Below are 26,465 nucleotides of genomic sequence, written 5' to 3' on the forward strand. Positions count from 1 at the left end.
TGCATAGCAGAGTTCAGAGTAGTAGTAATTGTGCCAAAACCAGGATTTCATAATGCAGGACTATAGCAACACAGAATTCCACAAATCTTTATATAACACGCCCTTTTAAACACAAAATCAAAGATAAGGAATGAGAAGGACTACTATACTTAGCAACTTATAGATACAAATTGTTCTGTTTAGCTATTTCCCCAACTTTATTTAAAGAAAAATGATGGTAATTCACTAGACCAGTCAGAATTCCATTTCCTCTTTGCTCTCTTTCAAAATAGAGAAATCTCCATTTCAAAATGCATGCCAGAGTTGTACTTAGTACAATTAGGAACTAAGTACACAGGAAACTACAGTCTTAACTTGCTCATCTTCCAACTTTCCCCAGTCTGTGGTCTGTCTTTGGATCAGCAATAATTGCCTGAACTGCTACGATGGCTTCATTAATTTTTGTTTGCAGCTCTCGGAGTTCCTCTATATGCAGCAATCGAAGAATTTGGGCAGCTTCATTAAGGACAGCATCTAGTTCATTGGCAAAAGGAGATATGGATTAATGGTTAATAAGCACTTTCAATTTACAGACATGGAGACAGACCAGAATAATTTCTAAACCAATTCACAGTTGTATGAAAACTCAGAGCACGAACTAAGTGAACAAAGGAACTGCAGCAGACCTGAAAATGAATTAGTTTAATGGTAAAAGGGATATCTGTGCCAGTCAGATTAGACTAGACTGTAGACAGTTGGCCATTATTCACTCAAACAGAGAGCACACCAGTTTGTACTATTACATCTGGCTAAAGCATCCTACTTGCAAACCAATAATCAAAACACAGCAGATCACCACTAGTCCCTTTGGCAACCATTAAATCAACACAAGTCCTCTGCCAGGAGAAACAAGGTTTTGACAGTGTCTTGTTAAAAGGATAAAGCCCTCCTGCAATAAAATATGTCAGCCTTTACATGGCCGCAACATATAACCATTATCCTGAGATATTATTCTACTCCAGAGGTGGGCAAACTGGGCTGCGGGCCAGATCCAGCCCGCAGGATTGCCCCCCATGGCGCTGTGGGCCCCGTGCTGCGCTCAGAAGCGGCCGGCACCAAGTCCCTGCAGTTCCCAGGCAGGGGGCAAAGGGCTCCGTGCATTGCCCATGCCTCCAGGCACTGCCCCCCACAGCTCCCACTGACCAGGAACGGGGAACCGTGGCCAGTGGGAGCTTCGGGGGAGGTACCTGAAGGCGTGGCAAGGGCAGCGCATGCAGAGCCCTCTGCTCCCCCTTCCCCAGGGGCTGCAGCGCTTCCTGGAGCAACGTAGGGTCAGGGACAGGGCAGGCAGGGAGCCTGCCTTGGCCCGGTGCGCACCGCTTCCACCCTGGAGCCGCTTTAGGTAAGAGGCACTGGGCTGGAGCCTGAACCCCTCCTGCACCCCGCTCCTCAACTCACTGGCCTAAGCCCCCTCCTTGCACCTCGCATCCCAACTCCCTGCCCTGAGCCCCCTCATACACCCCATGCCCCTCCTCTGCCCCAATCCCTTGCCCTAAGCCCCTTCCTGCACACCGCACCCCCTCCCACACCCTAACCCCCTGCCCTGCATACAATTTCCCCACCCAGGTGTGGCCCTTGGCCCAAAAAGTTTGCCCACCCCTGTTCTACTCCATCAATATAGTCGTCTACTTTTATGCTCCAGCAGAAGGTGGAAGAGAACTTTTGTAAACAAGTTCCTGTAAGTAAGAAAAACATCCCTTTTGGCTTCTGGAAAAATAATGCCTTCTTACTGTACACATCATATACTTCTAGAGATTAGCTATGTACTTAGTCCAATGCAGCATCACTGTTAAACCATATATAAAAAATAAAATCTCTTACCTCCGGTGTCAAAACCAAGAATGTGCTTTTCTAAAGCAACAGGCAAACCCTTGAAGGAAAAAAAAATTTAAAATGCCATTAGAAATGCTTGGGGGGGGGGGGAAATCAGACATTGACTAAATAACTTTGAAGTAAAATGGACCATAATTTTGCCCCACTAAAACACAAATGTGATCATTCTGGTTGAACCCACCTGAGTACCATGTTCCCCACAAGGACAGCATTTGACCCAGTGTAGTGCAATGTGTAATCTCGCTGTACATAAAAAAGGAAAGTTTCATCCTTAACACCATTCCCTACGTTCATTCGTTATCTCGCCTGTTCGTAGAGCACAGAGTGCACACTTTGGATCACCTGTTTCCAAAGAGCCTGGTCTGCCATCGTTGCGGCCTGCTCTATACTCAGGCAGATGAGGCTGGAAGCTACAACCGCTCTCCAGCGTGAGGCACAAGGTCTTCTACATCCAGCTTTTATTGGATTAAATGCATAAGTCTGGTATGGACTCTGGCATACAGACCAGATGGCCAAGCCACCTGAGCCAGTGTTGAGTCATTTGGGAAGATATCGGCGGCTGGCTGGTCTGTTGCCTGACATACTCGTTCGTAATGTGATGAAACCACCATACGCCTTCAATACATCGCAGTAGTTTCATGTCCAAAGTATTCAGCTGGGGCATTTATGTGTCTGTGGTGGCCCAGGTTTCAGAGCCACACAAAAGGACAAAAGCCCCTTCTGCTTGATAGATTTGCATCTTAAGAGTTGATATGTGGCCAGAGGCTTCCAAAGAGCATGCGTAACACCCAGAAACTTGCTTATTTGATGACTTTCAGGGCATTGATATGGTTCGTTCGTGAGGATGCGAATATAGCCACGTCATCTGCATATTCCAAGCTTGCTATGCAGAAGTCAGACAGTACAACCCTCCGTATGCAGCTAATGACGGCTTCCTTAGTCGGTCAATAATGGTGTTGAACAATTCTGGGGCAGCCAGGCACCTTGGTGGGTGCCTGAGTTGTATTCAAACCAGCTGGACATCCGAGCACCTAAGCGGACACAGCTGTCACTTTGGCACTGCATTTCTACGAGACGATTGAGGAGCTTGCCAGGCACACCAGCAGCCAAAGGGGGCAACGATCAATAAAGTCAAAGGCGGCTTTTAAACCTACAAAGGCTGTATGCACTTCGTCCTTCCTCTGCTGAAACTCGAGCCTTTTCAATAAATTGGTCTAATGATAAAAATCTGCTCAGTGGTTGACTGGCCAGGTAATAAACCCTAGATGTAAACGGCATAGATTCCTTACGGCAGGCTTAACACACTCAAGCACTACCAGCATGAACAGTTTGTTTGGAAGGTAAAGCAAAAAGCTTTATTTGGACAATGTTTGGAACACACCAGAGAATCACCTTTTCCTTTCCAAAATGGGAGACTGGCACCAGTCAGGGGGAGTTTCTCATGACTCCATACTCCCACGATGAAATCCCTGCCATGCTTGAACAGCTCGGCAGCTATATGACAAATACGAGCGGCACAGCCATTCTTGAGCTTACATGCTGAGCTTCAAACCTCCTCGACAGGGACAGATTCTACATTATACAGAGGGGTGATCACTGGACTCTTCGCATCCTCCTGGAGCTGCAGCTCTGATGTGGCAGTTCAGAAGCTCCTGAAAGCGTTCTTTCGATACGCTCAGACATTCTGCCTCCATGTTCAATGTTACTCCATCCACCTTTGATGAGCAAGGATTTTTCTGTGGACCAGCTTTTCAGGTGTGCAATTCTTTATAGACCATAATCATTGCTGGCTGATGCAGTTCCCATCAATTGATTTTATTTACCCAAAATATCACATAGTCTTGCTTTAAACCTGTGCTACACAAGGCATTGAGGTGTTGGTATTCTTAACCAGGAATTCCCTACCCTGTCCAGTTAATTGGATTTTAATGCAAATTTCTTGCATTTTACCCTCAAAGCTGACCATGCCACAGTCCAAGAATTGGGAACATCCAAAATTCAGTTTTACCCAATAGATAAAATGGGTCTCTAGCCATTCAAATGCACACTTAGCATGCACAATCTACGCCTTCTCAAATAATCATTGCCAATGAGCAACTGCCACATTTTAGTGTTTTAATTTCAAAATACCAAAAGCAAATCAATCACGCTGTAAACTCATTTTAAGCAGGCAACACTGATCCACTTGAAAATATCCATTTGTTCAAAAATTTCTTAAATGCTCTTCCAGCTTGGGAGTAGATTTCTGTAGCCAAATTTCAAAGTCCTATTTCTACAGTGTTGCTAACAGAAATGCCAGGACAATCGTACAGTGGCACCAGTGTAAGGTTATGTCTACACAACAGGGGCACAACTACAGTGCTGCAGCTATGCCACTACAGAGCCATAGTTTAGACACTTCCCATATTGACAAAAAGGGGTTTTTCCCTCGATGTAGATAATCTACATCACCGAGAAGTGGTAGGTACATCAGTGGAAGAAACCTTCAGTACGCCTACACGCATCTACACCAGGGATTAGGTCTACCTAACTATGGCATTCAGGGTTATGAAAAATTTTCATGCCCCGAGTGATTTAGTTTTAGGTGCAGACCAGGCCTAGTAGTTTCAACTGAGATTTTACTGGCTGGGAGACAGAAGTCCATGGACAATGATAATACAAGACTACTTAAACACAAGAGGGAACAATCCAATTACTAAGGCAGTTCAACTTTTATGTAAGACTGAAAGGTCACAGCTGAACCAAGCAAATTAAGTCAAATCTAGTACAACACCCTCAGTGCAGCTATACAGAGGCTCCTAGAGCATGAGGAAAGTTAAGTCAAGTAAGTGATCCTTTATATGCAATGTTCTCTCCATCTCATCCAACCTGTAAAGGGTAACTGTCAGATTCAAACTTGGATATTAAATTTCCTCTCTCTTAGATTTTTAAGTCTTTACTTGTAATCATCTAATCAAATGTTATTTTCCCATAATTTATGCTGTTTACCTTTTCTACTACGTTCATCTGACACAATGAAAACAATTGTCTCTAATCAGTATCATTGTACATTCACAGGATGCTATATGTTTGGATTGCAAACACTCCAGAAGACGTTAAATTTCAAGGGAAACAATTTTTAAAATGTGTGGACTGCTATAGATGTTTTCTATTAACAAGCATTTAAAAAACCCAAATTTGGGATCTAAGTTGACCCTCAGTGCCTTATGGGGCCTTAGAAGTCAGTGGACATAAGTGAACTCAGTCAGTTCCTTGTTGACTAATTCCCACATACAAAGAAACACCACAAAGCCACAACTAGCATCTTCAGTGTTGAATGAGCATGGACACACTTTCAAAGCAGTCATGGCCCAATGTTTCAATGCAAGTGCTGTGTTTAGGAACTAAAAATTATTCATGCAAGATCTACAGCAGGCTTTGAAGCTACTACTCAGAAAGTTGTTACCCAGATATGAAAGTCCCTAGCTTTCAGGAGACCAGATAATCCATGTGAAATTCTTAGTTTCGGAACAAAGTGAAACAAATATTGCTGCAACGTAAACGTGACAACAACCAGTAGTAAATTGGTGACTTGTTCGTTTTAAAGTGTTTTGGAGGACTGAAGTCACTAATGTTACCGTTCTGATGAGAAATACTATTTGTCAATGCCTCCTTCCCACATGGACATGGTGTCAGCTCTCTGTTCATGGAACAAGGGTCCTTTTGGTGATACACAGTGATCACTAGCTCTCATAGCAGCTGTTCATCCTGGCAAAGCGGTAGGGAAGTCCTCCTCTTCCTGGATCATGTGGTATCTAACAATGTTATTGGGGCAGGCAAGGAGCTGTGGTAGCAACAGATGCTTCTGCAGCAATAGTAGGTGTGCTCTTATTCTCCCGGGGGCTCCAGGCTCTTTGCCCAAAGTGATTTTTAGTTCTCTAATGGTGAGCTGGCAACCTGAAATTAAGCCCTGACTACAGTACATATAGGAAATGAAACAAGTGGTCATTTAAAATCCCCTCCATCCAATACACTAATTCACTTTATGGACTCATGTCCAGGAAGAATCAAATTTAATAAGCAGCCAATTTCAATGTTGTGTGACCAAAAATAACTGAAGTCACCTACTTGTTTTTGCAATCCAGTGCAAATAAAATGAAAGCCTGCCTGATTTCAGGCTGTGCAAAACATTTGCTCCAAGGCTAGCCATTGCATGCAAGTTTTATCCAGCATGGAAGTGTCAGTAAAATTTTAAATACTAGTCCCTTAAAATAGAGGGCTCTCTTTTCTCTAGAAGCACTGAGGGATACCATTATACAATTTGTTACATAGACAGTTATTGCTTTCCAGTGACTCTAGTACACATTTAGAACAGATGAAGTAAGCCGTGCTGCATTGAATCATGTGCACTGTGCAGCAAGGTCTAGACCGGGGCAGGCAAACTTTTTGGCCTGAGGGCTACATCGGGTTTCGTAAGTTGTATGGAGGGCTGGTTAGGGGACGGGATCGTGGTCTTGCCCCCGCCCCATCTGCCCCCCCCCCCAGGACTCCTGCCCCATCCACACACCCCCACTCCCTGTCCCCTGACTGCCCCCGGACCTCCGCCGCCCCATCTAACCCCTCCTCTCATTCCTGCCGCCCCCCCCCCCCCCCCGGGACCCCTACCCCATCCAACCACCCCTTTTCCCTGTCCCGACTGCCCCCTGCCACCCCATCCAACCCCCCATCCTTCCTGACTTCCCCCCCCAGGACTCCTGCCCCCATTCAACCCCCTGTTCCCCCCCACCCCATCCACACCCCTGCCCCCTGACCACCCCCCCGAACTCCCCTGCTCTCTATCCAACCCCCCCCCCCCCGCTCCCTGCCCCCTTACCACACTGCCTAGAGCACTGGGTCAGGCCAGGCTCTGCAGCTGCGCTGCCCCAGGAGCTCACAGCCCCACCGCCCAGAGCATTGCGCCGGCGGCGGGGCAAGCTGAGGCTGCGGGGGAGGGGCCGAGGGCGAGCCCAAGGTGCTAGTTAACTTGTGCTGATGGTTAATGGCCCTCACAAAGGGCCACTCTGCTGGCCAGGTCCACTGGAGTACATTGGGCTTAGCCTACCCCTTCCTACCTCTGACACACGCCCTATGTCAGAAAACCCCCAGGAATCAGATGCTGCCTTAAGGCAGTTTTATATCCCCTTTGTGCCATAAAGAGGATTTATGAAGGAATGAGAATGTGGTCTTGTGGCAAGACACCATAATTAATGTAACTACTTCCTCTCCCTTGCATCTACTGTAAAGACTTTACAGTATGGATACTGATCGCACACCTTTAAATACGGTCATACAAATAAAATTATCTTGTACTGAAAGTTTCTTACGTTTGTAGATGGAATTTGTTTGCATATTTCAAATATACCTAAGGTACATTACCGGAATTGGGAAGTGTTCATATTCAAAAGTCAGTGATAAAAGTTTCTCTTCAGCTCGCAGTATAATCAGAATCCTAGTCTAGACTCTGATTAAATATTGACCTAGAGCTATAAAGTGTCAGTTAAAAAAAAAATAATCCAGTCCATATTTAAATAAGGAAATCTACTGATCTTAAAAGATTTGGTTTTTGACAGTCCTAACCAACTGAAGCGTTCAGTTTATTCACAGAGCTGGTAAAAACAAGTGGGGCTGTGCAAATCTCCCCACACAGTCCTGGCAGCATGCCTGATCCTTCAGTTGGAGAAATCAGCTCTAGGACTTCCATTTCTACATCCATTTAATCCTTAGCCATTGCGTTGAGGCTGCCAAGAATGTCGGAACGACAATTTTTTTTGCAGAGTCTTGTCCACAGGGAATGGGACAAAGACCATACAGGCGAGTCTCATCTTACGCGGGGGTTCCGTTCCGCGGTCAGCACGTAAAGCGAAAACCATGTATAGTCAAAATTACATTGGGTTGAATGGCGGGCGGAATCGCCAGCACAACAGGTACAGTATTAAAATTGTTATTTTTCTCTTTTTTGTTTTTGCCGACCGCGTAAAGCTGAAATTGCGCATGTTAAATGCGCGTAAGATGCAACAGACCTGTAGTTTCACTGAAAGAAGTTATTTAACAGCCATCAGATTGCCCAACTTTGGGCACTACCAACCTGAGCTAAGTCTAAAAAGTTTGTTATCCCCTCTATCCCATTAAGTTCCTAACGATTTAACTTCTTAAAAGACATTTTGATCAATTTGGCACAGTACAATGTGAATTACAACCTCTGGTTTTTCTTCCTCCTAGAACGTGTGTTGTGGAAGATCATTATATAATCCATTTATTCTGCTAACATCATTTCCCACGTTGTGTACATGCATTAACGGAGTACCAAAATGCTCATCCTCTCACAAACCGATTTCCTCCTGTTTGTCTGTCACTTGCTGCATCACTCTAAAATTTAGTCCAGAAGCGCCCTGGGCTAGTTACTGGCTCGTTCTATGCCTTCTATGAAGAGCCAAACACACCTTTGGGAACTATAAAATATTAACAGGTAACCGTGATTGCCGAAAGTAGAGAAGAAAATGGAATTCTACCCTTTCCCAAACAAAGAAGAGGATTATGTTTTCTTATAGCACTTACTGGGGGGGCGAGGAGGAGGGGGAAGAGAGGAAGGAAGAATCAAACTTCTATTTTCCTACTCCAACACTATAGTGACGTAAGTAACAGCAGCACAGGGTTAGCTTTCAGTTTTACAAGCTTAGCATCCTATAACTGATATTGATATAGTAATCTCAGCTGTTCACATATTCTCTTCTTGTAATAGTTTTAAAATCTAATTCAACCACTAACGTACTGTGACAGTACACCCCATATTTGTCATGGTAATATTATATATATATGATATGATTAGTGCATAATAATGATGCATTTCATACCTGAGAACTCCAGACAGCCTGTAAGTAATGGCTGCTATGACTCAAGGGCATGTGACCAGGCCACATGACTCTAGACTCCATTTTGGGTATCAGTATTTTTTCCACAAACTGGTCTGGGAGCCAAGTTTGAAACAAAGGGTTCCCACTATATGGAAAAGCTATATAAGGCAGGGAGTGACCTCATCTGTTGTTCTTCACTCCCCCACAACTCAACAGCTGAAAGAAGCTCTGAAAGAAAAGGACTTGGAACGGGGGCGGGGAACCCAGCTGCAAAGCAAGTACAGCTTGTGCCTTGAGAATCTGGAAGCCTGCTTGTATCATGAGTCAGGGTGAGAAATTGCTAATTCATATCCAATCTTTCTAGTATCTTAGGTTTACTTTGTGGTTTTGTGTATTTACTAGGTAATCTGCTTTGATCTGTTTGAGATCACTTAAAATCTATCTTTTTGTAGTTTATAAACTTGTTTTATATTTTGATCTAAACCAGTGTGCCTTTAAGTGAAGTATCTAAGGAAGTATCAGAGGGGTAGCTGTGTCTGGATCTGTAAAAAGCAACAAAGAGTCCTGTGGCACCTTAAAGACTAACAGATATATTGGAGCATAAGCTTTTGTGGGTGAATACCCACTTCATCAGACGTATGTGTCTAGGGAAAAATCTCAGCTTAGTTAACACAACTTTGTTGCATATTCCTCGCCACACCTAGGGAGAGGTGAACCGGGTAATAAATTCATATTGGTTGGAGTTTTGATCAGGGGTGGGTGGTACAGCTCTGGGGTCCTAGGTTGGGAAGCTGGGGGGTATCTTGGCTGTAGCCTCTCTATTGTTGGTTCATGCAGTGGCTGGTCTGCCTGCATGTAACTGGAGCTCAGTGTGTCCCTGTCTGTATGAATGCGGGAGTGTAGGCCTGGGAACAGTCTACAGCTTGTCCTAGCAGCACAGTGAGAGAGGGAGCCCAGGCTGGTGGGCCAGAGGGCTCAGTGGAACCCCAGTTCCAGGTGGCACCCTGGGTGGAACCCATCACATGTACATCTAAGGCCTTTGTTTACTGCACCGCTGCTTACTAAGTCAGTGCAGGTTACAACTCAAGACTCATTTGTAGTCACCAAATAACAAATACAAGAAGTGCCATCTATTCATTATCTATCATACAGTAAGTGTTGCTGTGATGTAGATGTCATGAGGGATGAAGGGACCTGCAACTCCTGAGCATACAGTATATAGGTGCTCTTTAGGAACAGTTCTGGACAACGCTTTGCTCTAAAGGTGTACAAGTTGCCTTTACTATCTAAACTCAGTACACCACAGCAGCAGCTTGTACTGCAAGTAATGGACTGAATGGCCAGAATGTTTACGAAATGACTCTCCGATAAACCAGAATTCTGTGAACATTCCTTTTGCCATGTTTGTCCAAATGCATTCTGAATGTCTTACAAACCTTGCTCTGAAGCCATATTTTCATAGATATATTATTCATGCAATTCTTTCATTATGGAATTATACATCCCAGTCATTTCTCTTTTGGATGGGTAGGGAAAAAAGCCTAGATTCCCTCCCCAACTCCCATAAAAGTCACATGAGAAGCTAGAAACAGCATATTCTACACTACAGGGAAGAAAATAAGATACTTCCACTTGTTTATTTAGCCATCACTACTACTTGGGAACAAGAGTCAGTCCAGGACCCCTCTTCCTATTCCACTGAAATGATGATACTGAAACCTGTTGTAGTGTACATTTCTGTAATGTTAGAGGATTGGGATTACACTCCATTAAGCAGTAAACTTTTGTTTAAATAACTATCATGAAAAAAATCACATGCATTTGATTATTCTGTGTGACTTTTCCTTTGGTCTTTCAGATTCAGGTTTGCTGTATGAAGTGGATAAATCTTCTTCTACCTCTCCTACCTGAACGCTACCAAATACAAATGCTAGCCAGAAATAAACATCCATTTCTATATTTAAATGTACTTGATTGAATACTGTAAAGACTCATTACAGCAGGTGGACTTGCGTTACATTCACTTACCTCCTTCGATTGATTTGCCTTTCCTATGGCGTCCTGAGTCAAGCGCTCTTGAACCAAAATGCGAATTGCCTAGAAAAGTTTGAAGACCAAAGAAAGAATTCCATGTTGATGCATGTCTCTCCAGTACTCCATGGAAGTCAAACAGCGTGAAGCAGCTTTAACCTCAACCAGAGGCTAGCTCATCCTGAGGATGAACTAGCCATGGTCCCTTCCCAAGTCAACAGCACCTACTTTTGAGGCTATGCTGACAGCTGGAAGGCCCACAAAATTTTGCACTACTGGAAACTGTCCAATGAAGAAAGAAGAACAGGAGTACTTGTGGCACCTTAGAGACTAAATTTGTTAGTCTCTAAGGTGCCACAAGTACTCCTGTTCTTTTTGCGGATACAGACTAACACAGCTGTTACTCTGAAACCTGTCCAATGAAGGTGCTTACTGCCGCTCGGAGCCCTTTGCCATGGTTTGAGCCCTCGTCCACCCGCCCAGAATCGGAAGTAAATCTGGCTATTGAGTTGTTTATAAAACATGAAGTCAAAAGGACTTGTAATATTTAAAAATTGGGAAAAAAGTACAGCCTTGATCTTGGATATTTTACAATCCTTCTGCCCATCTGGTTAATTTACTGGCTCCTGCACTTGGCAACTTTCGCCACTCCAGGACTATTCATACGGATATACGTCTGTATAAAGGCCTCTAAAAATAACTCTGGATACGAGAGCGCCAGAATTAGACCATAACAAAGCAAAAAGTCTGCTCATTCCAGCTGTTTCTCTCACCATTTCCTTGCTGAGTTATTCAAGTCTGACAAAAGCACTCAAATTACTTCATGCATCACTTCACTTTCTATTTCTCCTGTTGCCTGACATATGATTAAAGTTGACATGTGACATTACAACATCGAGCTAAGGCAATATAGAATTTTCTTTCAAACCAGGGGAACTGGCATTAAGAGAGATTAATTTGACTAAGAATATGAATTTGTTTAGGATGTCTCATCATGAAATCATTACAGCTGCGATGACTATCAAAATAATGAGACTTAGCAGAAAGAAAATTATTTTAGCACTGTTGGTACCTGTGAGGAAGGTGTTCTCCCCGGCCAACTTCTCAAAAGGTTAGCTGGGCAAAGAGAACATCAAGGAATTTTTGCTTTACTAGCTACTAAGGTTTAGTAAATTTTAGCTGGAACTCTTGTTCTCTCTTAGGCTTTTCTAAAGCAGCCATTGTATAACAGCCAAGTATTAATTTAGATTATCACATTGTTCACATATAGAAATTATGTATCACAAAATTGTGCACAAAACAGCAATTCCGCTGACACATTCTAGCAATATCAAGCCACGAGAACAAAATTAGGGTGGTTTATATAGCCAGAACTGCCAGCATGAAGTTTTAGTCTTAACCCAGTTAAAAGCAAAAGAGCTCTCTCAGGATTTTCTTTGCCGTACTCTCCTCTTGCCTGTTGTGTTTTGTCATCCTCTCCACATTTCTGGTCCTATTCACTGCTTTTCTCTTAAATTTTGAATTTTCAATACATTTACATAGAAAAACATAATACAAATATAGTAGGGCTGTCGATTAATCGCAGTTAACTCACGATGAATTGCGATTAATATTTTAAAATCGAGATTAAGGTTTTTTTTTAGTTAATCACAGTTTTAATCGCACTGTTAAACAATAGAATACCAATTGAAATTTGTTAAATAGTTTGGATGTTTTCTACATTTTCAAATATATTGATTTCAATTACAACACAGAATACAAAGTGTACAGTGCTCACTTTATATTATTCATTACAAATATTTGCATGGTAAAAGTGATAAAAGAAATAATATTTTTCAATTCACCTCATACAAGTACTGTAGTGCAATCTCTTTATTGTGAAAGCGCAACTTACAAATATAAATTTTTTTTGGTTACATAACTACACTCAAAAATAAAACAATGTAAAACTTTAGAGCCTACAAGTCCACTCAGTCCTACTTCTTGTCCAGCCAATCACTAAGACAAACAAGTTTGTTTACATTTACGGGAGATAATGCTGCCCACTTCTTATTTACAATGTCACCTGAAAGTGAGAACAGGCATTCGCATGGGACTTTTGTAGCCGGCATGGCAAGATATTTACGTGCCAGATATGCTAAACGTTCGTATGCCCGTTCATGCTTTGGCCACCATTCCAGAGGACATGCTTCCATGATGATGACACTCGTTAAAAAAATACATTAATTAAATGTGACTCAACTCCTTGGGAAAGAATTGTATGTCTCCTGCTCTGTTTTACCCACATTCTGCCATATATTTCATGTTATGGCAGTCTCAGATGATGACCCAACACATGTTCGTTTTAAGAACACTTTCACTGCAGATCTGACAAAAAGCAAAGAAGGTACCAATGTGAAATTTCTAAAGATAGCTACAGCACTCGACTCAAGGTTTAAGAATCTGAAGTGCTGTCCAAAATCTGATCGGGACGGGGTGTGGAGCATGTTTTCAGAAGTCTTAAAAGAGCGACACTCCGATGCGGAAACTACAGAACCCGAACCATCAAAAAAGAAAATCGACCTTCTTTTGGTGGCATCGGACTCCGATGATGAAAATGAACATGTGCTGGTCCGCACTGCTTTGGATCATTATTGAGCTGAAACAGTCATCAGCCTGGACGGGTCTTCTGGAATGGTGGTTGAAGCATGAAGGGACATATGACTCTTTAGCACATCTAGCACATAAATATCTTGCGACGCCACCTACAACAGTGCCATGTGAAGCCTTCTTCTCACTTTCAAGTGACATTGTAAACAAGAAGCGGGCAGGCTTATCTCCTGCAAATGTAAACAAACTTGTCTGTCTTAGTGATTGGCTGAACAAGAAGTAGGACTGAGTGGACTTGTAGGCTCTAAAATATTACATTGTTTTATTTTTGAATGCAATTATTGTTTGTACATAATTCTACATTTGTAAGTTCAACTTTCATGATAAAGAGATTGCACTACAGTACTTGTACTAGGTGAATTGAAAAGTACGGTTTCTTGTTTTTTACAGTGGAAATATTTGTAATCAAAAATAAATATAAAGGAAGCACTGTACACTTTGTATTCTGTGTTGTAATTGAAATCAATATATTTGAAAATGTAGACTACATCCAAAAACATTTAAATATATAGTATTCTATTATTGTTTAACATTGCGATTAATTTTTTAAAATCGCTTAACGGCCCTAAAATATAGTGATTATTGCTGTCTAGCACTGGATATAGTGAAGACGTAAAAACTACATTTTTAACATAGCTATTACAGGTTACCATGTACTTCATAAGAAGGTATTACAAACTTCTAAATCCACACTATCTCCAAAACAAATTTACACTATATGCTTTTATTTGTCTGAAATACCTAGCATATTTTTGGTTGCTGAACAAAACAAAGCTTATTTCCACATTTTGTTATGATCAAGACTGAGGGGTTACTTTGCTCCAATCCAGTACAATGATGTAAGAATACAGTTTTGATCCGAGATTCATAGAAGACTACGGAGTTCCATCACTGAACCACAGATCTTCTGTGTCTTCCAATTAGTACTTGGGATAGGAGCGTAAATTAGAAAATTAATCAGCCAATTTGCTTTATCTGGCCATTAAAAAGTCTGATTAATTTACAGGATAAAATAAGATCTGCTTAAGTTAAGGCAAAGTGGAAGGACAGTCATGTGGAAGAAGTACAGGACTGGAAGTCAGGAGATACAGGTTCTAATTCTGGCTCTGCCACAGGTTTTTTGAGAGACTCTGGACATGTCACCTAGCCTCTGTCCTTAAGTTTCTCCCACCTCTAGAATTGGAATACTATTATTTACTTCACAGGTGTGTTGTGAGGTTTACATTCATTAACATTTTTAAAGCATTCAGAGATACTGGAATCAAAGGCATGAAATAAGTGCAAAGCAGCAGCTTTAGATGACACGAATTCTCAGTTAACGACTTCAGGAATTCTACCACCATTTGTTGAAAATCTTTGAAATATAAATGCCCATATCTTCAATTCAGAAGATCATTTTTCTTTTGCACCAACCAGAAATTAAGTACAAAATGTATTAGCAGACAAACTTTTATTTGCACCCAAAAATCAAAAGTTACTGACTTCACACGCCATGTTATGGGTGGGTTTTTTTTCCCCCCATGTGAAGTCAGTAACTTTTATTTTTGGGTGCAAATAAAAGTTACCCTAGTTGCTCAGACCAGATTCCCAAAATATGAAAAACTAAAGATGTGAATCTTACCTTAAGCATTACCAAATAGTCATCATGTCGCTGGATTTGAAGAAGGTTAGCCAAAGCCATCACTCCAGCCTTAAAGTCAGGATTATTCACTGCAAGATAAATAAATACTGCCATTATATTTGGTTCCAGATATAGAGCAAGAAATCTAACCTGCATTTTGGAACCATAGGCTTAATTTTAGGGCTGTCAGCTTGACATTGATCCTGGGAAAGATAGTGGGGCGGCTGATTTGGGACTCAAATACTTAAAGGAAGGTAACGTAATTAATGCAAATCAACATGTTTTTAGAAAATAGATCCTATTGAACTAACTTAATATCATTTTTCACTCAATTGCAAGTTTGGTTGGTAAAGGTGGTGTTGATGTAACATGCTTAGACTTCTGTAAGGCATTTGACTTGGTACCATGTGACATTTTGATTAAAAAACTAGAATGATATAAAATTAGCATGTCTCACATCAAATGGATTAAAAACTGGCTAATTGATAGGTCTCAAAATGTAACTGTAAAATGGAGAATCATCATCAAGCGGGTGTTTCCCCAGTGGGATCTTGCAGGGATCAGTTCTTGGCCCTATGCTATTTAACCTTTCGCCCTATGCTATTTAACCTTTGTATGAATGATCTGAAAGCAAATATAAAATCATCACTGATCAAGTTTGCAGATAACACAGAGATTGGGAAAATGGTAAATAATGAAGAGGACAGTGATCTGGATCACTTTGTAAACTGGGTGCAAAGAAAGTATGCATTTTAATACAGCTAAACGCAAATGTATACATCTAAGAACAAAATGCAGGCCACAATTATAGGATGGGGGACTCTAATCAGTGAAGCAGCGACTCTGAAAAAGATTTGGGGGTTGTGGTGGATAATCAGTTGAACATGAGCTCCCTGTGTGACGCAATGGCAAAAAAACTAGTCTTTTCCTGGGATGCCTAAACAAGTGAATCAAGTGGGAGCAGAGAAGTTATTTTACCGCCATATTTGGCACTGGTGCAACCGCTCATGGAATACTCTGTTCAATTCTGGTATCCACAACTCAAGGATGTTGATAAATTGGAGAGGGTTCAGAGAAGACTCATGAGCATGATTAAAGGATTAGAAAACAAGCCATATAGTGATTGAGCTCTTTGAGTTTATCTACAGTAAAAGCCGTTTTATCCGGCATGTTGTGGGAATGGGGCGTGCTGGTAAGTGGAAAAATTCCAGTTAACTAAGAGGGTGGGAGTTTGGGTGCAGGATGGGGTGCAGAGCACGGGAGGGGGTCCAGGCTCTGGGAGGGCGTTTGGGTGCGGGAGGGGTTTCAGGGTGCTGGATCCGGGGGCCCCTCACCTCGGGTGACTCCCTGCAAGCGGCAACCTGGCTGCTTCTAGGCAGAGACGTGGCAGGAGGTCCCCCACAGCTCCCAATGGCCACAGTTCCCAGCCAATGGGAGCTGCGTTGCTAGCACTCAGGGCAGGGTGAAGGCAACGTGCAGAGATGCCTGCCATACCTCCACCTAGAAGCAGCTGAGACAAACTGCCGCTTGCGGGGAGCCGCCTGAGGTGAACGCCCCCCGGAACCAGCATCCCACATTCCCTCCCGTGCCCCAAGCCCCCTCCCACACCTAAACTCCCTCCCAGAGCCTGCGCTCTACACTCCTTTACACCTGAATTTCAGTGAATATCAGAAATACCGGTTTATAGAGCTTTCCGGCTGGTGAAGGGCCAGATAAAACAGCTTTCTCTTTATTAAGCTTAATAAAGAGAAAGTTAAAGGGTAACTTCATTAAGTATCTACATGGAGAATAAATATTTAATAATGGGCTCTTCAATCTACCAGAGAAAGGTATATCATAATCCAATGGCTGGAAGTTGAAGTTAGACAAATGTAGACTGGAAATAAGGCATACATTAATGGTGAGAGTAATTAACCATTAGGACAATTTACAAAGAGTCAGAGTGGAGTGTCCACATCGATAACTTTTAAATCAAGAGTGGGGTTTGTTTGTTTTTTAGAATTATTACACACACACACAATTATTTTGGGGAATTTCTATGGCCTGTGTTATACAGGACATTACACTACATGATCACAGTGGACCCTCTTGGCCTTGGAATCTACTAGGCCAGTAACCCTGTAAAAGAAATAAATTAGATTGGTTTGGCATGATTTGTTCTTGACATCCATGTTGGCTATTACTTATCAACTTATTATCCACTAGGTGTTTACAAATTGGTTACTTAATAATTTGCTCACTTAATAATTTGCTCCAATATCTTTCCAGGGATCAAAATTACACTATAATTACCCAGGCCATCTTTTTACAGATAGGTACTATTGTTTGCCCTTCTCCAGTCCTCTGGGACCTAACCCATCCTCCTTGAGGTCTCAAAGAGATCACTAATCATTCTGAGATTGCTTCAGCTAGCTCCTTAAGTACCTAGGGTGCATTTCATCAGGCCCTGCTGACTAGACTACATCTAACTAGACTAGACTAACTATTCTTTAGAATATTCTTCCTCTCCCCTCACCCCCTTCTTCTGGCTTGCATCCCTTCCTCCTCATGCCCGAATAAAACTCTAGGTACTTTGCTCTACAGGAAAAAGATTCTCTCACCAAAACAAGCTCTTCATCAATCCAATTCAAAAGGACTGGAATTAATATGGAGCAGCTACTTTGGAGCAAACCACTAGCACTCGTCTCTCCTTAAGTATAAATGCAGAGTCTTGGGAAATAAAGCTTTCAAAACAAACATCAAAAGACATAACATGCCTTGAGATAGGTACTTTCAGTACAGCATTAGAATACCCGAACCCACACATTTCAAAAACGCTGAAGATGATTTTCTGAATCTATCTGGTAACCAAAATGCTAAAATATGACTTTCAGGTTTTCGCTTAAAATATAGCTAGAGGCTGTAGATTTAAGAGGAACAGATTGACGTAAGATGCATCAACAACAATATTTTTCTAGAGATCAAAAAGATAAAGTTACTGTATACTTACCATCCAAGTTTATCAGTGGCTCTGCATTTTTTGCTGCATTGTCAGTATTTTTAGCACTGTCAGGCGTGGAGTCCTTATACTTATCAGCTGCCAAAATAAAAACAGTTTTGCTTCATAAATGTAAAATTCAGGAGAGAGCTAATAATTAGTTAAAATTAATGGAGCTCAAAGCATAGAAAAAAACCCATTACTAATGCACATGGTTAGCTGCAATTGGGCCAATTGCATTTTCAGCACATGGTGGAAGACTGGCAGCCAAATCAGTTAGTAGATGTTTCAGTTGTTTCCCACTACTGAAACTCCAGAAGAGGAAAATTCTAATAAACCTTGCTCAGGTAGGAGCTGTTACAACTGCCTATGTACTAGCTCAAAGTCGAAGCACAACTGCAGAGATGTGCTACATCATAGGGAGGACATAAAAGCGTGACAGACCAGGGCCGCCCAGAGTGCGGTGGCAGGGGGCCCTTCAGTCACTCTGGGTCTTTGGTGGCATTTCGGCAGCGGGGAGCCCTTCAGTGCTGCCGAAGACGCGGAGTGACTGAAGGGCCCCCCACCGCCGAAGACCCGGACCACCGCCGGGTGAGTACAAGCACCGCAGCTCTCCCGCTTTGCCCCAGGCCCCTGAATCCTCTGGGCAACCCTGTGACAGACTCTTAAGTGGCAGTCTTCATCCTAGCTAAGCAAGAAGGGACAATTCAACTGATTCTTGTAGAGTGAAGAACTACTATAAAAAAGGCTGTCAACTGGATTTCTAAGCTGGAGCCCCTTCAATATTAATGGAGGGGACATTCAGTAATCACTCTAGATGGACCATTAGTCACACATTTCAGTTGACCCTGATCCTTGGACATCAGATGGACAGAGTACGACACTTTACTATACAACGGACACCATGCCTATTAGATAACAGGATAGGAATATTACCATTTGCTTTCATATGGGGAAAAAATTAAGTATATATCTTGCTAAGAACATTTGACTTGTTATTTCTGCTGAAGATCAAAGATATGCTGAAGAGACAAAAATGTCTTTTCTGCACCTCTGTGCCTCACATTGATCCCATAGTGAAGTCAACCTTGTGTATGATTTTAATTCCTCCTTTGTCAAAAAACTAGGAAACAAATTATGAGTTTACCGTTAAAAATCAATGCAGAGAAGTTGCTCTGAAAAGGAGAAAACTCTTATTCGAATGTTACAAAATAAAAATAAGAATTCATAAAAATGCTGAAAGTAAATTACACATTTTTAATAAACATACTTTCTATGTGCTCTCATTGCCTCAGGTTGAAAAATCCTGTATAATATTAACAAAATCATTCACAACAGTTTCCTTACCACCTTTAAGTAAAGGTATTTAAAAAACCAGCCATACCATTATCTCCATACTCAAGCCTAACAGCTAACCCAAGAAGCCAATCGATTGTTTCTTGTCGTTCTTGTATCTTGAAGGGACAGTTAACATCTTTCAGATACTGTGGAGGAGAAAAAAATGGGAAAACGCATCCATCATCATGACTGGTTGGGAGGAAACATATCCACGAATTAGTCAACATTGTCAATAATGCTTATCTATCAAAACAATTCTACAATCCCCTCTTCTATCAAGCTCAGTTTTATCAGAAGGCTAGTATTAATGAATGATGTCATCCTGAAATACGTTATATTCCCCACTGTGGTTCCTCTGAGGCACTTCAGTGCTTCTCATGCCACAATTCATCCATGTCTCTCATCTTAGTACAGCAAAAGCTTTTATATCCAGCATGTTGGGGGAATGGGGGTTATAAGTGAAAAAGTGCTATAAGTGTTATAAGTTATAAGTGCTGATAAGTGAAAAAAACACCGGTTAACTAAGAGGGAGGGAGTTTGGGTGTGGGAGGCGGCACAGGGCTGGGGATTGGGTCGCAGAACGGGGTGTGGGCTCTGGGAGGGAGTTTGGGGGCAGGAGGGGGCTCGGGGCAGCGGCTTGGGATGCAGGAGGGGTTTCAGGGTGTCGGATCCGGGGGGCGCTCACTGCGGGCAATGGGAGCTGTGGGTGTGACACCTGCAGGCGGAGGCAGCGCATAGAGCCATCTGCTACGCCCCGCACTCCCTCCCCAACCCCCAGCCCTGCAACCTCTCCCGCACTCCAAACCCCTTGTGGCCTGTTCCTCTGCCTGGGAGCAGCTTCCGGGGAGCCATGTGAAGCCAGGTAGAGAGCCTGCCTGCCCCACACCAACCAGACTATAAATTGGACTTTCTATGAAGATTAGAAATGCCGGTTTATAGAGCTTTCCGGTCGGTACAGGACCGGATAACACAGCTTTTACTGCAATCATATCTGCTTCTGAACTAGTGAATAATTGATGTTTTCCTTGTAATATTATAAACAACAGATCTAAAACACTCCAAAACATTCTAATTAAATTTATATTTATGCCATCACCCTGTCGCCCCTACATTTCCTCCAACACCATAAGCAGGGAAAGCGGAGGACAGGTCAGAAAAACTAAACAACTACACTTCCAGTGCTTTAGGGCTCAATCCTACAAAGTCCTGAGCACTTTAGCCTCATCCCTCAAGACATGGAAGCATCCAAGTAGTCCCACTGAAATAAATGTGCTGAAAGACTAACTGCTTTGCAGCATCAGATCCAGAGAGTGTTTAGCACCTTGCAGGTGTTGAGCCCTCAGACAGAGAGGAATGTGGATGTCACAGACAGAGAGGAGAGTGTCAAAGTGTTCATGCACAGCAAGTCTGCCAGAAATTGATGGCTATCTGCCATGCTTTCTGCAGGCAGTGGACAATCATCCATCAGAAGTAGCAACAGACAGAGTTGGCTACAGTAGACCTTTATAGGCTGCTAAGACTATCTGATCTTAGTCAGTTTCCACCTTGGTGTATAGTTTTATGCAGAGAAAAACTGACTATTTTTAGTCCATTTCCTTCTGCAGCAAAGGCAGAAATACCTTAACCAGTAAGGAAAGAGATAAGGATACCAATTATTGCAAAAACTGATCGTGTTTAGATTTAAGTGAAAATTACGTATAACAAATTATAGTGTTCAATTACCCCTGCATTTTGGCTTCTGTAAAATATTTAGAACTCTAGCAAATAAAGAATTCATCATTTTCTCTGAGGGATAGCTCAGTGGTTTGAGCATTGGCCTGCTAAACCCAGGGTTGTGAGTTCAATCCTTGAGGGGGCCATTCAGGGATCTGGGGCAAAAATCCATCTGGGAAGTGGTCCTGCTTTGAGCAGGGGGTTGGACTAGATGACCTCCTAAGGTTCCTTCCAACCCTGATATTCTAGTATTCTATATATATTTGTTGTATGCAGTGTTGTTGTAGCCACCTTCGTCTCAGGATATTAGACAATATGGATGAGGGAATATTTTTGATTGGACCAACTTCTGTTGGTCTCTTCTTCAGCTTTGTGTAAGCACAAAAACTTGTGTCACACACCAACAAAAGTTGGTCCAATAAAAATATTCCTTCGCTCACCTTGTGGCTCAAATATATTTGTTGTAACATATACATTGAGTAAAAAGAAAGATGGTTTATCACCAAAACCAACTACCACACATAGGTTATAACGTGTTCTACTGTTTCAGGTACAAAGTTACCTTTTCAAAGGCTTTAGGCCATTCGTCATTGTGTATGTTTCTTAGACTTCCTCGGTCTTCAATCTTGTAGTGTCTGATTTTCTGGTCTTCGAGCCACACAATAAAGTTTCTAAATTCTGTTTCATCTATAGCCAGAAATAAAAACAAACTAAATAATAAATCAGAATAAAGTCATGTTTTCTTACAGAAGTCAATGAGGGCAGAAGCAGGCCCTTAAATTCTGATCCACTGTATGAAGATAATTTGAATACCTGTGTCCCCAGCCAATTCTTTTTCTTTTTAAATGCTATTGTCCAGTGATTCCAAAAATACACCTTAATTTATAATCTTTCACCATGTGGACTCTTGGTGAGAATTTACTTGACTGTTTTAATCATGTTAAAAATAGGCTTGAAAACTTCTAGTCAGTCAACAAGAACAGCAATGTAAAATGCTTATTTCAAATCTAACAGGTCCTACAGAACAATCACTAAATTAGACTGGCATTGAGGCCAGGGGATATAGGGAGGGGTGGAAGATGGTTATCAAAGTGACATGAATGCAATATCTCATTGGCCACCTGATCCAGAAAACAAAAACAACCTGCTCTTCAGTTATATACAACATTATTTTCTACACACAGTTGATCGATGTTTTTAAGCGATGGTATCTCACATTGGCCCCTCAAAGCAGCAGTGCTATTTTGCATAGGTTCAGTCCTTAATATCCTGTAGTAAATTCTACTCCTGGACCTCAGACCAGGGTAATTTTCAAGGCTTGCAGTGAGCCATTCTTTCGGCAGGGGTGGAGATAGATGTTCCCAATGCCCTAAAACTGTTTTGGCAGAATAATGTACCCTAAACCTGTTGAAAGCAGAAGAGGGGAAAAAGATGTGCTCCCAGCATAAATGAAGGGGAACTGCCTGACAAGATAGATTTGATAAGGTAGCCTCAATAGTGATCAAGGTGCACCACAAAGCACTTTAGACAAGCAACGCTGGCAAATGTCAGTATGCAAGAACATCTCTTTTCTGTTTGCTGAAGGAGCCACCAGGGGAAAAGACAACAAACCACCTGAAGCTTAAAACTGAACAAACAGGCCAAACTACACATCTATCTAATCTATCTATACATACGCACATACCTATCACCCAAAAGACTACGGTAAAAGAACATTAAAGTTGCAAAAATCAAGTGCTGAAAAGTTAGGAAATGCCAGAATTAGGGTTGCTTGTGCATATGCATTATGATACAGTCTATAATTACATGATCACATTCTGTTTTTTCCATAGGACCACCACCTCATTCAGTGGAGGTTGGACCTGCTCTGGGGGATGAATGGGGCTATGTGTGAATGAGACCAGCCTGTAGGACAACTGCACCTCATTGGTTGTAGAAGTTGGAAGGTGTGTCCTGAACAAGGTAGGGATTGCAGGAAGAGAAAGGATGGTCTCATGGTAAAAAGTCAGCCGAATGTTGCCCTGGAGAACTGGATTTTATCCCTACCTCTGGCACAGAGCTCCTACATCATGCTAGGTAGGTTACTTAAAACCAGACTTTTCACGGGTGGCAATTAAATTGCGTGCTCATTTTTTTTAGGTGCCCAACTTGAGACCCTGGGATCTGAACTACAGAAGCACTGAGCACTCACAATTGCAACCAACATCAATCCAAGCTGCGTTTGAACATGTAAAGCAACATATAATGGGAAGCACTCTGAAAAATCAGTTACTAGGTATCTCAAATTGGTCATCTGTGCCTCAGGTCCATAACTGCAAAATGGGTATATAATAATATCACCTTGGCCCACAGAAATCTTGTGAAAATAAATTCATTACTGTTTGGGCAGCACTCAAATATTGTTGTGATGAGTACCATGGAAAAGCTCATGAGGAAATAGTTCTGTGATCAGGGAAGGGTTTGAATAGTAAGGTAGGTCTAGGGTAGGGTGACCGGATAGCAAGTGTGAAAAATCGGGACAGGGTGGGGGGTAATAGAAGCCCATACCAAAAAAAAAAAAAAAAAAAACCCAAATAATCTTGTCCCTATAAAAATGGGACATCTGGTCACCCTAGTCTAGGGCCACATCCTTAACAACGAAGATAAAACAAAATACTGCATAGTTGTTCATTAACTGAGCAGATCTGCGCACTGAGATAGCAGTCTGTGGGGGAAAAAATTGAATATGATCAAGTAATTACACACTATAAAACAATGAACACACCCAGTTGAAGTAAGGTTGCACAGGCAACATGAATTCCAGCATTTGCTAACTTTTGACAGTGTAACTTTGCAACCTTCATGAATGAATTAAAAAATAAACACACAGATATTTGCCCCAGAAACAGCCTTATCGAACATTGCCCAGGAACATTTCTTTCATAGCCTGATTGCCAGGGAGAACAAAGTGTTGATTGTTAATTAACCTTTCCTAAGTTCCCTTTCCCCAGCCCAGGCAAGCCCACAGTAGGGAATCCACCCACCCCAAACACACGCACGCTTTTCTGCTCCTTGGGGGAAGGGAGGACGCCAGGCCACGCAACCCTGTGTGCACGAAGCCAGCGATAAAGGCCGGGGCAGCTGCCAACCAGCTGGGCCCATGGGGCCAGAGGAGGTGGAGGATGAAGGGTCCATAGAGCAGCCCTAGAGCACTGCAGGAGATGGACGCAGGACCGGCTCCAGGGTTTTGGCCGCCCCAAGCAGCCAAATAAAAAAAAAAAAAAAAGCTGCGATCGTGATCTGCGGCGGCAATTCAGCGGGAGGTCCTTCGCTCCCAGCGGGAGTGAGGGACCGTCCGCCGAATTGCTGCCGAATACCTGGACGTGCCGCCCCTCTCCGGAGCAGCCGCCCCAAGCACCTGCTTGCCAGGCTGGTGCCTGGAGCCGGCCCTGGATGGACGCCCTAAGGCCAGAGCTAGGGATGGCAACAGGGGCTACTAAAGAAGAGGGGGTGGGACACCCCGGGGCCAGACTGGGGGGGGCAGGGCACCCCGGGGGCTACTAAAGCAGAGGGGTCGGGACACCCCAGGGCCAGACGAGGGGGGCTACCAGAGCAGAGGGGGGGGCGGGGCCCCCCAGGGGCTACCAGAGCAGAGGGGGGGCGGGGCGCCCCGGGGGCAGACAGGGGGGCTACCAGAGCAGAGGGGGGGCGGGGCGCCCCAGGGCTACCAGAGCAGAGGGGGGCGGGGCGCCCCGGGGCCAGAGGGGCGCCTCGGCGGGCGGCCAGAGCAGGCCTGGGGGGGCACGGCTCAGGGAAGCCGGGGACGGTGAGACGGGGCCTAGCGCAGCTTGGGGGAGGTGGAGCCCGTCTGGGGTGACGGGCCTGCGGCCTAGTCCCCTCGCGGCGCCCGGCCCGGCCCCGCACCTCGGCAGTTGAAGCCGGCCGGGTTGTGGTAATCCAGCGCCGTCAGCTTTCGGCGGAACATGGTCCTTCCGCGGGCCTCACCCTCCGCGCAGCAGCCGCTCGCTCGCAGCGCCGGGCAGTGGGAGAGGGGCGGGGAGAAAGGGGCGGCCTAGGCCGCCCATTGGCCGAAGCCGGAGAGCGGCAGCTGCCGCGACCAATCGGCTGCCCGCAGAGCGAGCGCGAGGGCCGAAGCCAGCGGGGCAGCAGGGAGAGAGGCCTCGCGTTCAACCAACTTTATTGACAGCGCCACAGGCGGACACGGGCAGGCCGCGGAGAGGAGGGGCGGAGGGATAGATGGCGGGGGGCGGGGCAGAGAGAATGGGTGGGGGCTGTGGGCGGGGCCTAGGGAGGGAGAAGGGTAATTAGGTCCTAGGGAGAGGCACAGATAGAGGGGGAGTAGGGTGACCAGACAGCAAGTGTGAAAAATCCGAACGGGGTGGGGGGACAATAGGAGCCTATATAAGAAAAAGACCCAAAAAGCGGGACTGTCCCTATAAAATCGGGACATCTGGTCACCCTAAGGGGGAGGGAGAAGGAGGGTTGTGTGAGAGAAACAGATGGGGAGGGGCACAGATAGGGGAGGAAGTTGGGGGAGGGGCACAGAGGGGGAGGTGGCTGCGGGAGGGGCACAGATAGAGGAGGAGGGGAGGAAGTTGGGGGAGGGGTACAGCTAGAGGGGGAGGGGAGGTGGCTGGGGAAGAGGTATAGAGTGGGGGCTGGCTGCTGTGGGAAGGATTTAGGGAGGGGAAGGAGGATGCGTGAGAGGCACAGAGCAGGGGGGTGGGGAAGAGGTGGGGAAGAGCCCCGAGGGGTAGCTGTGTTAGTCTGAATCTGTAAAAAGCAACAGAGGGTCCTGTGGCACCTTTAAGACTAACAGACTTCTGTTAGTCTTAAAGGTGCCACAGGACCCTCTGTTGCTTTGTTCAAGGTGGTTTCCTCACCAATTTTCCTTTTCCAGCAGTGGCTGACTAGCTCTTAGTCTCTCCACAGTGTTCAAGGTGCTGCTTTTCCTTGTCTCCTTAGGTGAAGGATAATGTAGGGGTTCGCTCCCCCTCTCTTTGAAATGTATTCTTCTGAAATGTATCCCCAGCTAAAGTTCCTTTCCCCTGCTGGGTGCAAACACCATGCTGTCTTCTTCCCACTGGTGATTTTCACAATGAAATGATCTCTTCCTGCAACCTCCAATACAAAGGAATAGCCCACTGAATTTGGCCACACTTGGTTTCAGGTGTTGGCCTCTTTCCTTTGGAGAAAACCTGTTTATCAACTCCCCCTGATATGCCTAAATTAAATTAAACATAATTTAATCACGTATTTCTGGCATATATCTATAGAGTCCATTGTGGGTTTGCCATGCATACATCATGCAAGAATATTAATGATTGGTGAGTTATGAGTTTTCCAATGATACATTACATGCCACATTTTGGTTAAAGAGATTATGACAACACTG

General features: G+C 43.7%; 1 protein-coding gene across 1 annotated transcript; it reads right to left on the bottom strand.

The window, feature by feature from the left end:
- Positions 1–71: 71 nt before the first annotated feature.
- Positions 72–25,254, bottom strand: RTRAF (RNA transcription, translation and transport factor). The gene is made up of 8 exons (XM_005290222.5): positions 24,974–25,254; positions 21,633–21,757; positions 19,404–19,503; positions 18,032–18,118; positions 15,043–15,131; positions 10,770–10,838; positions 1,861–1,909; positions 72–513 (listed from the first exon to the last, which is right to left on the bottom strand). Exons 1-8 carry the CDS (start codon positions 25,032–25,034, stop codon positions 359–361), a joined length of 735 nt encoding a protein of 244 aa, XP_005290279.1. The 5' UTR covers positions 25,035–25,254; the 3' UTR covers positions 72–358.
- Positions 25,255–26,465: the final 1,211 nt, after the last annotated feature.

Source organism: Chrysemys picta, chromosome 4 (assembly GCF_011386835.1).
Source record: "Chrysemys picta bellii isolate R12L10 chromosome 4, ASM1138683v2, whole genome shotgun sequence".
NCBI classification, from domain to species: Eukaryota; Metazoa; Chordata; order Testudines; family Emydidae; genus Chrysemys; species Chrysemys picta.